At 53.2% G+C, this 12,872-nt stretch overlaps 1 protein-coding gene across 5 annotated transcripts in view; it reads right to left on the bottom strand.

The window, feature by feature from the left end:
* Positions 1–4,685: 4,685 nt before the first annotated feature.
* The window catches only part of EBF3 (EBF transcription factor 3), a 117,037-nt gene continuing 108,850 nt past the window's right edge, over positions 4,686–12,872 (bottom strand). Inside the window, exons 12-17 of one of the 5 annotated variants that reach the window (XM_057736436.1) lie at positions 11,998–12,063; positions 11,175–11,352; positions 10,009–10,197; positions 9,417–9,614; positions 8,286–8,398; positions 4,686–7,247 (exon numbers count right to left, since the gene is read on the bottom strand). In XM_057736436.1, coding sequence (XP_057592419.1) covers positions 7,230–7,247; positions 8,286–8,398; positions 9,417–9,614; positions 10,009–10,197; positions 11,175–11,352; positions 11,998–12,063 — 762 coding nt within the window. In that variant the 3' untranslated portion in view covers positions 4,686–7,229. The remainder of the gene's footprint in view (positions 7,248–8,285; positions 8,399–9,416; positions 9,615–10,008; positions 10,198–11,174; positions 11,353–11,997; positions 12,064–12,872) is intronic. The other 4 variants (XM_057736438.1, XM_057736440.1, XM_057736437.1 and 1 more) reach the window with 4 other exon arrangements.

Genomic DNA, 12,872 nt, shown 5'->3' with positions numbered 1-12,872 from the left:
CTTTTTAAGTTCTTTTGGATTTTTTTTATAACACTAATTTTAAAATAATTGTTCTCCCTAATTTAGTTGGTAATTGTTTGGTTGTATATATAGTATTATACTCTCCCTTCACTTAATTTTACATCATTAGTATTTACCATTTCATTAAACATCAAAAACATGATCTTAATAGCTTAATAGAATATACAATATTGTATTACATGGCTATACCATAATTCAATTAACAGTTCCTATTTTTAGACTTTAGGGTTCATTCCATTTTTTTAAATTAAATATTACTGCAGTGAGCAGTCTTGCACTTAAAGTCTTATCTAACCTCTGATAATTTCCTTAAGATTGATTCCTAGAAGTAGAATTAGTGGGTCCAGAGATGTGAACATTAAGTCTTTTGATACAACATCAAATTTATTTCTCGAAGGGCTGTACTGCTTTACTCACCTCGCTGCAACTCTAAGAGTGCCTGTTTCTCCAGCGGGACTGAGTATTAGCTTTTAAGAAAAAATATTTTCTAATATAATAGGTGAAAAGTTTTCATCTCATTATTTTAACTTGATATGCATTTTTCAGTGAGGTTGAATATATTTTCCAAGCTTACTGATCACTTGTTCCCTTGTGAGTTGGCTGTGAATTTGCCCATTTTTCTCTAGTCTTATTGCTTTGCAGAAGCTCATTGTATATTGAGAATGTAAACCCTTTGTTGCAGGACCCTTCCTCTCTCGCCTGGTGGCTGCAGCCCCACTCCAGCCTGTGCTCTGCTGACCCCACCGTTGTGGAAGGAGGCAGTGAAGCGCTTGGTCCCTTGTAGGCGGGAAGTTGTCAGGTGAGTGAGCTGTGGTCCACGGCCGCCAGCAGCACAGCGCTGGGCGTGGTCTGGGAGACAGGGTGAAGGGACGCCGGTGCTCCCCCCCCCCAATGTCTTCTGTTGTGACCAACGCCCCGCGTGTGCTGTGGCTCTTTCTGACTCACTGCCCAGTCATCTCCGTTCATCGTGTCCTTGTCCTGCCCCCATCAAGCTTATACTGAGCCCTGGCTGTGGGTTGGCCAGAGGGCTCAGCCCTTTCAGCCCAGTCCCTCTGGCGCTGCCTCGGTGGCCCCAGCCTGTCCCTCTCCTGTCCCTGTGCCGGGTGAATGGCTCCCCTGCCTGCACCGCATGTGCCACGTGGACCCAAGAGGCACCTGCCGCACGCAGGCATCCAGTTTCCCCAGCCGCGTGGGTCCACCATGTGGACCATGAGGTGCCCTGAGAACAGCGGGGATGAAGCGCTCGGGAGCAGCTCTTAGCTGGCCTCCTGCATGTTGTGAAGGCCCTGAGGACGTGAGCCTCTGCCCTCGGTTTCGGGTCCGTGAGCCAGTGACATTGGCCGTGCCCTGAGCCCCAGCTGACACTGACCAGACAGGCCAGTTTCCATCTTACAGCCTGTCCAGGTGGCCTGGCTGAGTCAGGCCCTTTAAGCCCTGGGGCATGTGTCCTCCTGACTTGGCTGGGAGGGAGGTGTGGTGGTTCTCATTCCATCCAGATGGCCTCGCGCTCTCTCTCTCTCGTTAATTCCCGAAGGTCTCTGAAGCCTAAATCAGTGGAAAGAGTGGAGGGTTGGGAGACAGGAGACTTTGTTCAGCATCTGGCCCTGGTCCTTCCAGCCTGTGACCTTGGGCCGGTCACCTGCCCTCTCCACACTGCAGTGTTGTCACCAGAAGAGGGGAACCAGATCCAATGCAGAGCCTTACGGGTCGGCCCAACGAGATCATGTGACAGGTGTCCCTGGACCTGCCAGGTGCCACATGTAAGTGAGGCACTACACTTACCTGCTGTTTGGAAAGGTGTTGGGTATTCTGCTCACTGAGAGACTGTATTTTAAGAGGTGGTTTCTGAGGAATCTTGAATCAGAAATGATGTTCATGTCCCTCCTGAAGTAGTGCCTGCCAAGGTCATATCCTGGAACCCATCCTTCCAGGGGCCCACGCTAAGTCCCGGACGCTTGGTGGGACCCTGTCTCTGTGCAGCCTCGACTGTGTGCCCTCAATGTAGGGGTAGGAAGGTGAGGAAAGCACAGCCTTGTCTTGTCCTCAGGAAGCTCAAAGTCCTTCCAGGGATCAACAGGAGAACCCCGGGAGGCAGCCGCTGTGGACGGCTCCCTGGGCAGACTGGATGGCCAAGTGGGACTGGCCGTGTTTTCTCTCCACCCCACATCGTGGGCTCTTGGGATGTAGCGCCTACATGCTCTGTGTGGCTCCACGTGGGGTGGCACAGAGCAGATTCAGGGTATGCCGGGTACAAACCAAAACTCACTGCAGTCCCAAGAGAACGTGTCTGTGTTGGCCACCGCCAGTGGGTCATGACTGCAGACCTAGAAATGACCGTGGCTTCCGGGGAGGAGGTCCCCGGGTTAAGCCTCGGCTGGATTTGGAGCTGATGGGTGCCCGCTGCCGTCGTGGGTCCCCTTTGCCAGACGCGGGTGGTGGGGAGACCGCACGTGAGTCTGCACAGGGTCGGGAGCTTCTCTGGTTTGTCCCCAGGCCAGGGGCTGGGAGCCGCGTGCGTGCTGGCTCCCCGTGAAACCCGCGGTCCTAGACTGGGAATGACAAATGACCAAAAAATCAATTTGTAATCTGATTGGAGGTTTTTGATTTCCTCTGATGAGTTTAAATTTCATTAAAAGCAACCTTATTCCAACATAAAAGGAATCCTTGAAGGGTAAAGCAGGGGATTGTCTCACCAAGCATAAAGCATCCCGACTCTTTTGTGTGATTTATTCATCGCATTAATTGTGAGGCCAACCCGGGGTGTCCGTTGGCAGCTGCGCCGTTATCAGGGCTTGGGATCGGCCGGGCGGGCTCAGAGCACAAGGACTCACATTCACAACTCGCTCTTTGGCATATTGACACTTGAGTTATCAACAACTCTTATTATCTGCTGGGAGGGAGCTGGCAGCTCGTGGGGACAGAAGGACCGCAAATCCCGCCGCAGCCGCCCCTCTGCGTTCTCTTAATTGTGTGTATTCTCTGGGAAACGTGATCATTGCAGCCTCTTGTCTTGATGAGAAATTGACATTTTCTGAGGACTTCTCTGGGTGCCGAGCTGGGAGATAAGGCAGGGCTGTTTCACAGGGGTGGTGGAGGGGGGGCGGGCGTCCCCTCCTTTCAGGGTCCTCTTTAATGCTCCCGTTGACCTGCTTGATGAGCATGGATTCCATGAGGTCTTTTTCAGCATTTGAACTATAAAAGGTTCAGAATGACACCACCCCTTATAGACAAAAGATAACCTTGCCCTTTGAATATATCGATTCTTTATTAACTAGGCTGTTTAATGCAATGAAATGAGGCATCAGATTGAAGCCCATTTCAAGTGCTTTGAATAATCTTTAAAAGCTTGGAAGACTCTGGAAGGCGCCTGATAATAATTGGCACCTATTTGAAGAGACTGCAGTTCTCAACTCGGATTCAAACAAACAAAATAATTTCCCTCCCCCAGGTGGCAGGGCCCCGGCAAGCAGCTCCAGGAGGCAGCCCCTACCCCACCCGAGCGGGCATCCCTGGCACCGGCTCAGAGTAGGGAGGAGGCGATGTTGGTCCCCAGCACGTGGGGACCGGCCCGAGGAGGAGGGAACGGGAGGGAAGGGGGAGGAGGGGGCCGGCCACAGCCTTGTACCCCACGAGCCTCTTTCTTTGCTGTCTCTTTAAGGCAGAAACGAGGATGCAGTCAGAGGCATCTGCTTGTCACCGGCAGGAGAGAAAGGTATTCACGGGTTTCTTTATGTTTTGAATAATCGTTCCCTGTTTTGCTCGGCAGAACAAGTAATTAAGATGACATTTGTGAGTGCTCATTTGGATCACACTTATGTGTATGTGTTGGGGAGCTGCGAGCCAAAACACGCAACCCAGCCTTTCATTGAGGAGAAAATGGAAAGCACAGAATGAAATGCGGCGCGGGCGCCGAAAACGCACAGGAGCCGAACGCGGCTGCGAGAGACAGATCCCCGGTGCCGGCGGCACATCTCATCCCCGCGGCGCCTCTGGCCACCCCCACGCAGCCCGGGGGCGGGTGTGTGTGCACGGGGTCTGCCACACCACGGCGCTGACCACGGCACTGGCGATGCCGACCCTCAGGTCAGGGCTCAGGCTCCCGGTGCAGGTGCCCTGACCTCTGCCCGTCTCACCGGAGCGTTCCGAGCTGGGTCCTGTCCCAGTGAGGCACGTGTCTGAGTAGCCAAAGCCCCGTCCTGTACCTGCCAGATCTCCAGTTCAGAAGCAGGGGCTGAGGCAGGAGGGCCTGGGGCGGGCTGGCCGGGGCAGGGGGGAGGGGCGACCAAGCCCCCCGCGAGCCTCGAGGCTCTTTATGGGCCACAGTGCTGCTGCGGCCCCCGGGCTGACCCAGAGTCGCGTTCAGACGTTCCAGTGGGCCTGCCACATACGTACAGGTGGCCCCGCTGGGGACCAGAGCCACCTAACTACAAGCATCTCTCTGTGCAGCGCAGGTGAGCGGCTGCGGGCTGATGACCCTGGGGAAGGTGCTTCTAGGTCGCGTTTTTCTCTTGGCCAAGAGAGCTCTGGGTGTGCAAACGAACCCCCCACCCCACCCAATGTAACGGTTGCATGTTGAGCAAGCCATTTCAATAATCAAAACAGATCAAATTACCCGAAGTGAAATTCACAGACAAGAAATACTTTAATTAAATATTGTGTAAAATGAACATTTTTATACAGTTAAATATCTGAAAAAATGTACAGATAAAACAATCTTATTGTAGGGTCTTTAACAGTAAAATCTACCATTTAGTGGAGCTCTCAGCTCTGAGACGATGAAGCCATGAGGGCGACTAATTAATCTAAACACAAACCGAGGGCGGGGACGCGGAGACGCGCGAACATCCTTACGTGCACCCGGGAGCTCGTTTTAGGTCAAACCCTTACTTACACAAAACAAAGTGGAGGCAACCGCGTTCCAAAGTGACCCCTCAGGCTGGTCACAGGGCCAGAGTGCGACCCGCTGACCCCTGGGGACGTTCCAATCCTTTGATTTAGTCCTGCATTGTTTTGTTTTGGTTTTTGCCAAAAAAATTTTTAAAAGTTCCTCCTTTTTGTTTTAGATTTGATTTCTGTTGCAGTTTGCAAAATGTGTGCTGTGCTGTGTCTGCAAAGGGGAAAAAAACGACCCTCTTGGTCTCACCGCAGGTTTGGCACTAACAGGTACAGTGTCCGAAGGAGGTCATTCCAGTTTAGAAAGTACAGACAGTGCTGCTGGGTTCTGACCACCAAAAAAGTATTGTTAAAAAGGAATTTTAAAGGAGGGGTGGCTGTGGGTCCCCCGAAACCTCTCTGAATGTGAGGTGGGCTTAGGGGGACACGGGATGCAGCAAAACCAGATGCAGACAGGAGTGACACGGGGGTCTCCGGGCTTGTGCGTGCGTGTGTGTGTGTATGTGTGTGTGTTTTACACCATAAATCTCCAAATGAAATTTGATTAACAATCGTGGTGTAAGCCTGTGATAAAACAGCACAAAGGTTCTTTAAAGAAGTCCACTTTTAAGGCATCAGAGAAGTTAATGTGGCAAACATTTTAATTAAAACATCAGAAGTAAATTTTATTTTAAACTTTAGGCCTCTGAATTTTTCCAGTAAACACAGTTCAGCTATGTGGCAAAGTCATGGGTGGCAGCTAAAATGACTTTTTACATTCTACAAAAAAATAAAAAATAAAAGAAGGACACAGCCCCAAACGGTGTCCGTGGCCGTTCCACATGCACGGACTCTACTAGGATTTGTCACAGCCGGGTGGCACCGTTTTGTTTTGACTATACAACGAACTTTTTTTCTTCAAAAGTATTTGTTCAGATAACTTAAAAATAATATAAAAATAAACAATGAATTTGACTTTTCCTCAAAATAAAAAAAAAAAAAGCACGGAAAGTCTAAACAATAGCAAATTTTAGAAGTACAAATGAAATGCAAGGACGCTGGTTCACTGAACAAAACAGATCAAACAGACAGTTCTTGGCTTAATGCTCTTCCCAGCATCACAACACTAGGCCATGATCAAAAACCAACACAGACAAGGAAACAAGAACCGAAAATGGCGGGAAAAGCAATGTACAAAATTTCAAAGATAAATACAATATTTATAATTGATATGTTACAAAATAAAGTCCCTTAGCAACAGCAAGTGTTCATGGAAAAGTAAGTGTTGAATGGAGACCATTTTATTCCTTATAAGACGCATAAGGAATAAAACTTGTTTTTTTTCCTAAATATTTAAGTGGATCTGAAAAAAATTCAAGACAAGTGTATAAATATTTAGCTACAACTTTGGCAAAATCACAAAAGTCTACAATTTTATAACCACATACAAAACACATCAGGGAAGAAGGATCTAGAAGTCAAAAGGACAATTTCTGGTACAAGAAACATGGACCTCACAGTAGCCTAAGAATGCAAATAGTATACAGTGCTAGCAAAAGTTGAAAAAAATGTCGCAGATCACACTTGCTTAACAGGAAGCTCTAGCAGTGGGAGAATATTTTAACCAACAGACAGTAGCTTTTTTTTTTTTTTTTCTCTGTCAGTGTGCTTGTTGAAGGCAAGAGAATTCAATATCAAAGTTACAATTCCTAACTACAATAAGTTACAAAGTCTCATTTCATGAAGATGAAGTTAAGCAATGACAAACCCTCCCCTCCCGTCACCCCAGTTCCCCTAATCGTATCGTCTTCCTTCCTTCCAGTTTGATGGCTCAGACCTCCTTGGCCCCCTTTCGTCACCACAAAAAAATATTTCACATTATAGAGATACACAACCATTGTGGATCTAAGTATGAGTACAGAAAAATGTCTGGAGGCGTTTTTCATCAGTGTTTCATGATCATCAAAACGGTGCATTCACAAAGTTTCTCCCAACACATAGCAAGTACTAGACACAGCCAAGACGGAGTCAGAAACTTTATACAAAATAGGCGTCGCTTTGTTTTCCTTATTCTCCAGGACTGAGAAATGTGAAAATATGAGAAAAGTTCAGTCAATAAAATGGAATTGTTCATGAAGAAGTAGGTTGTTTGCATGTTGATTCTTAATAGTTTAAATAAAATCTTTAAACAAAGTCTTTTGTAGCATTTCGGCCGCTGCTGATGTACTGAAGACACCGTCTCCATCAGCACCTCTTATGTACTAACGTGTCCCCTGAAGTCCGTCCTTGGACGCTGGGCGCGGCGGAAGGTAGCAGAGCCCCTCACATTGGCGGAACTACCAGCCCAGACATAGCTGAAAGAGAGAGGGGGCAGGTCAGGGGCGCCTCTCACCCGGGGCGGTGGGGGGGGGGGGGGGGGCGGGCCTCCCTGGGCTCTGGTCAACAGTGACAGGGGGTTGGCACCATCCTCTGTTAACCAGCCGTGGGCTCGGTTAAGGGCACCTGCTTCACGGGATGGGGGTGCGTGTGGGGACGGACCCCCAGGGCCCTTTCCTCAAAGACCTCACGTGGCAAAGGGAAAGGCTTCTGGCCTTTTTGTGTGTGAGGGGCCGCTGCCCACACACCTCAGTGGCTGGCTTCTAGCAGACGGAGGCCGGGACTCCCCAGAGGCCACCTCTGTCGGCAGACGTGAGCTAACCTGGTCACTTCTGTGACGCCAGCCAAGGCCGGCGGGTTCCCCTCTGCTCTCAGCCCCTGCCTCGGACCTCCTGCGGATGGTTCTGTATCGTAATGGTGAGTCGCGGGCCTGCCAAGATCAAAGCCACTCACAGCCCACCTGGTTTGCAACGCGGGGCCAGGGGCCCTCAGGAGACACACGTCACGGCTCCACCGTAGGGAGCGTGTCCTTTCTCTTCTTGCAACAAAAGAGAAAACTTGCGCTAAGACGCCAAGTGCAGTGGACACCTCCCCGTGAACTCCTGGTGCAAATGTGATTTAAGATCTTTTAACTTTAGTGTTGTTTAATTTTTGTCAGTGATCGTTCTCGTTAATTTATGTAGAACACATTCACACATTTGTTCGTGTAGTGACGGCAGCTTCAATTTCTCAGTTCATTAATTTCCACAATATTAATTTATCTCCGACTCACCGTTACAACTTTATGGTTTGGAAGGCCTGTGTGTGTACACACGGCTTCCGGGGCGCCACCTCTCAACGGGCCTCGGCACCGCCTGGACGGCGGGCAGGGCCGTGGCACCCGGCCACCTGCCTCTTAAGCGCCTGTGGTCTGGTGACCGCTGCCGGCTCGCAGGCCAGGAGGCGGCCCTTTGGGGCTGGGCGACCCTCTCACGCTAACAGGTGTTGTGCAGACAATTATTTCAAATCACTGATACCTTTCCAGTTCCTTTTTTGAGCATTAGTTCATCAAAGTGAAATATGCCACCGACTTCACAAAAGGGCCAGTTTGTCTTCTCCACGGGAACGTCCTCAGCACCCAGCAGAGAGCCTGGCACATAGTAGGCGCTCAGTAAATACTGGTTGAATGGGTTCATGTTTTAAAGGAGTAACTGGATTTGGTTTTCACCGGGAGGAGCATATACCAAAGGTGGTGTCTGAAAGAGGCCAGATGACGGCCACTTAATCTCAGAGCCTGTGGGCCTCGGGCAGTCACCAAGAGCCACGTGCGAGCCCACGAGGCCTAGGGGCCCTCACGCGGCCCCGCCTGCCACTGCCCAGAGGGCCCCGGCACTGGGCGGGCGCTGGGTGCCTGCTCCGCGCGGCCCCGTCTGTGGGCGGCTGTGCCAGGCGGGGCCTCCCGCTGCCCTCGGGCGGGACCGTCTCCCTCTTGAGTCTTTGAAAGAGATCGCCTAGAAAAACCAACTCCCGTCCAGCGCCGGTGCATGCATGGCCCTGGGTCTAGGTGCACGCGCCTTCCCGAGGACCACACAGCCTCGTGGGTCCCGTCAGACCAGGCAGAGAATCAGGGCTCAGGCTCGGGACAGCGAGAGCAGGCCACCTTCGAGGTGGGCACTGCAGGCGGCACCGTGACCCACCACCCCAGGCCTGAGGCTGTCCCGCTGCCTCGTGAGTAAGGAGGCCCAGGGGCTACGGGCTGGCACCTGCCCTCGCTGCTGGCCTTCACCACGGCCCGTGTTCTTTCCCACGTGGTTCACTCCCTGTGGGGATGCACCGCTTTCCCAGAGGGACACTTAAGGCGTGTTGGAAGGATGAGGGAATGGGTTTCATCAACCAAGAGGAAGAACCTGCTTGTGGGGGCTGAATGAGCGGGGGTCATTTCCAGGAGCACCGGGTGGGGGGCTGTGTCGCCCCGTGGCAGATGAGGGAGAGCATGCAATGGCCAGGGCAGCCCTGCCAGGAGCCCCGGAGGGTGGGCCCAGGGGAAGGGCGGAGCTCCCGCCCCCAGGGAGAGACCCGCACCCCCGGGCCCTGCGGCCCAGCCTGGCCTGCCCCAGGGACCTCCGGGCGCTCCCAGGCCGCGGGCTCGGGCCAGCGCGCGCCCTCACCTTGCAGTCCGTTCCCATTGGCGCTGGTGCAGGAAGGAGGAGGGGAAGCTTGGGGCCGGACCACGGGCGCGAAGGCGCTCTTTTGTTTCACTGCAGAGATGACATTGGCAGGTGAGAATGAGAAAATGCCGTGTGTACTGCTACAGTTTGAAGGGAGGGTGACCGAAGAGGCTGCCATGGTGGGGCTGGACGGCACTACTGCAACAAAGCAAAGATGGTCAGGACGCGCGACGCCGGGCACGGCCACACGACAAAGAGCGCTCCAGGGCCTCGCCTGGAACGTCGGGCCAGCAGAGCAAGCACGAGATGTTTCTGGCTTGGCCACTCTCTGGATAACAGGCAAATGCTCGCGTTGGACTTTCGTTTCCAATTGGGCAGCCCCGTTTGGTGCCGATTTTGTTTGGGTTTCCAATGTGACCGCGTGGGGCCCGTTTTAGGTCAATTTACTGTCGTCACGTGGACGCCCAGCCTCCGGAGCCACCCTTCCTTTTATCCAGTAGCTCACACCACAGAACATCCAAGCAACGCACACATTTGACTTCGCAGCGAGCACGAATCTGTGTGATGACGTGTGACAAAAACAGACACTTACTGCCGTAGGGAGAGTTAGCGGAGGAGCCATTAAGAAATCCAGGCGAGCCCGGGACCCCTAGATTGGCCATGGCGCCACTTCCATATCCATTCATGCTAGTGCTGACTGTGTTGTAATTGGACTGCTGGGGAGTACTGCTGGGGACGTAGCCTCGCGGGGACACGCTGCTTGTATTGCGACTGTAGCCGACTGTTAAAATCCCCCCCCGGCCAAAAATAACGTTATTATCAGGGAGAGACACTTGGGGGGGGTTTCCCCGCAAACCTCTATCATCTATTAAACACTTTTAATTGACCGTATGCTTTCCTCCAGCCCCAGCGCCTCTCGCCGGCTCAGACAACCTCGTCACGCAGCCCGGCTTGAGCATCCTCACCGAGCCCAGTCCTGTCTCCGGCGGCCTCGACAGCCGGCCCGAGCGCGCTTCGATCTAACCGTCAGTTGCTCTCACGTTTCTCTTTAGAAGCAATTATCAACAGCGCGGTTGCCGGGCTGTCCCCCCACACTGGGTGAACTTTCGGCCTCTGCAGACCTTCAAATGCCACGGCTGACAAGGAGAGCTTGTTTGTGGCCGCAACTCCCCAGGAAAGGCTGTTTTGGGGTCTTCATTTCTACGGTTGCTATTTCTGTCGGTGCGGGGAGGGGGAAGCAGGAGCCTCGCTCCGGCCGCAGGATGAGGGTGAATGGGAGCCGAGCAGCCGTCCAGGGAGGTGTTTTCTGAGATTACCGCCCGCGTGGATTTTAGAGCGGCCGGAAACAGGTAAGGTTCAGGTGGGGAACAGGCGCTTCTCTCCACGTATGCCTTCCCAGCTCAGAAACCGAGTCCACCCCCGCCCCCGCCGCGCAACGCATCCAGGAAGGGTCCCGTGGCTCCCTACGTCACAGCTATCCTAAGGCTTATCCCAGCCTTTCCAGGAAGGCAAAGCCACTCAAGAATCAATTCAAGGAAACGGCTAGCAAACACCAGGAAACCGCGTGGCAGCCCCTGCAGCGGCTGCCTCCGTTCCTGGGTTCTCTGAGCCTCCTCTGCCTGAGGGCCTCCCCGGGCAAAGCTGCGGGGCCCGGGGCGCTGCCCACGTCCCCGCTGGCCTCAGGGCACCGTCGGCTGCAGCTACGTCCCACCGTCCTGTCTGGGCGTCTAGGGAAGGGGTGGCCCAGGCGCGGCGTACCTTGCTCATTGGCTTGTGACGTCTCAGAGACGTTGACGGCTAGCTGGCTGCTGAAGGAGTTCACGCCCATCATGCCCGTGTGCGCGGGGGTGTTGCCCAGGGTGGGGATCTGGTTGTGGTTGCGAGGGACGCTGTACAACGCCTCGGCGATGTCAGCCGCTCGCTTCAGGATGATCTCCTGGGGCAGGAGGGGCCCGTCACACCCAGGCCAGGCTGCCCTCGGCTCGCAGACCCCATCCGGGGAGCCCAGTTCCAGCCCCCGCCCAGCCCCTCCACCTCGCTCTGACGGGCAAACAGTGGAAGCATCCCACCGTCCTTTGGTCCAGACTGTGTCAGAACATATTTTTTAATGAGAAAAGAACCTCCCTTAGGAGAAGAGTTGAACACCCTGTCTGTTCCACTCTGCACCCGCAGCCCAAAGGCCCCGAGGGACGCACGGGGCCAGGGCTGCATGGAAGGCGCTGGACTCAGGGTCAGAGAAACAGGTCCACGTCCACACAGAAGTGCCCCAGAGTCTCTGCTCCCCAGAGACCCCTGGGCCCCAAAAGCCCCAGTCTGCCTGCCACTGAATCCACTGGACAGACTGTGAGGTGGCTTCTCCTGGAACAAGCCCCCGTGCTTTTGGTTCCCGGCACTGACTGGTCATTTTCTACTCGCGTAGGTAGCGTGAGGGCGCAGACGGGCAGACGGAGGCTCCCCCCGTCAGCCACGCGGGAGGACACACGTGCGCCTGCGCAGCAAGCCCGCGCTGGACCCAGGCCGCTGGCCATCCAAGGTCGCGGTCACCCCGGGGCGGGCGGCGGGTCAAGCTGCCCTCGCCTACCTGGTTGTTGTGGGGCATCCCGTATAAGGCTTCCACGAGGTCGGCTGCCCTCTTGAGTAACACTTCCTGGAGGAAGAGCAGAGGGGGGACTTCAGGGGAGGAGCCAGAGAGGCTGCTCTTCTGAGGAAGAGCTGTCAACTCAGTTCCATCTGCAGTGAGGACAGACCCAGAACCCACCCCAACCCCTCCCGCCTGACCCACGTGGCAGGAAGGCCCAGACGGGAGGGAAGGCACGGTTGTGGTGACCACGGTGTCCCTGGTTTTCAAAGTTCGCTCCCGCTCCAGACAGGCCTGTGGGAGGCGAGCGTGACGAGGCCCAGCCCAGGCCTGAGGTTTAATGACGGAGTCTTATGGGTATTAAACAAACACACACACACACACACGGCGGAGATATGAAAGGCCCAGGCTCCACGTTTGCCTGTTAATTCCTAGCACTTTAGTGGGGAAGAACAATAAGTAATTTTCCATATCTTAATTAAACTGGCAGAGTCCTTAAAGACAACATCTCACCCCTAATTCACGCCCCAAATTTGCAAGTGAGTTCAGTGCTTATTCCTCTTTATTTTGAACAATAAAGTGAATTAACTTGGGTTAATCTAGTTCTTTCATAATGACATTAAGAAATTTTTCAATTAACCTCTTTGACTGCACGTTGTAAAGGACTTCATAAATGCCTGCACGCGGGGAGAGCTTGCGCTGCGCCCCGGGGCTTGGATGCGCCGAGTCCTGTCTTATCCGCGTCTGCACGCCTACCCCTGGTTTACGATTGTGCGGATTAATCCAGAGTTGAGTTAATTTTGAATACAAATGGGGGCTTACATTTTAACTTTCTCTACCTTGAGCTGTAATAAAATGGAGCTGAGTTTTTAATAAGC

The sequence above is a fragment of the Hippopotamus amphibius genome, chromosome 5 (genome assembly GCF_030028045.1).
Source record: "Hippopotamus amphibius kiboko isolate mHipAmp2 chromosome 5, mHipAmp2.hap2, whole genome shotgun sequence".
NCBI lineage: Eukaryota > Metazoa > Chordata > Mammalia > Artiodactyla > Hippopotamidae > Hippopotamus > Hippopotamus amphibius.
This window is presented reverse-complemented; position numbering and strand designations above follow the sequence as displayed.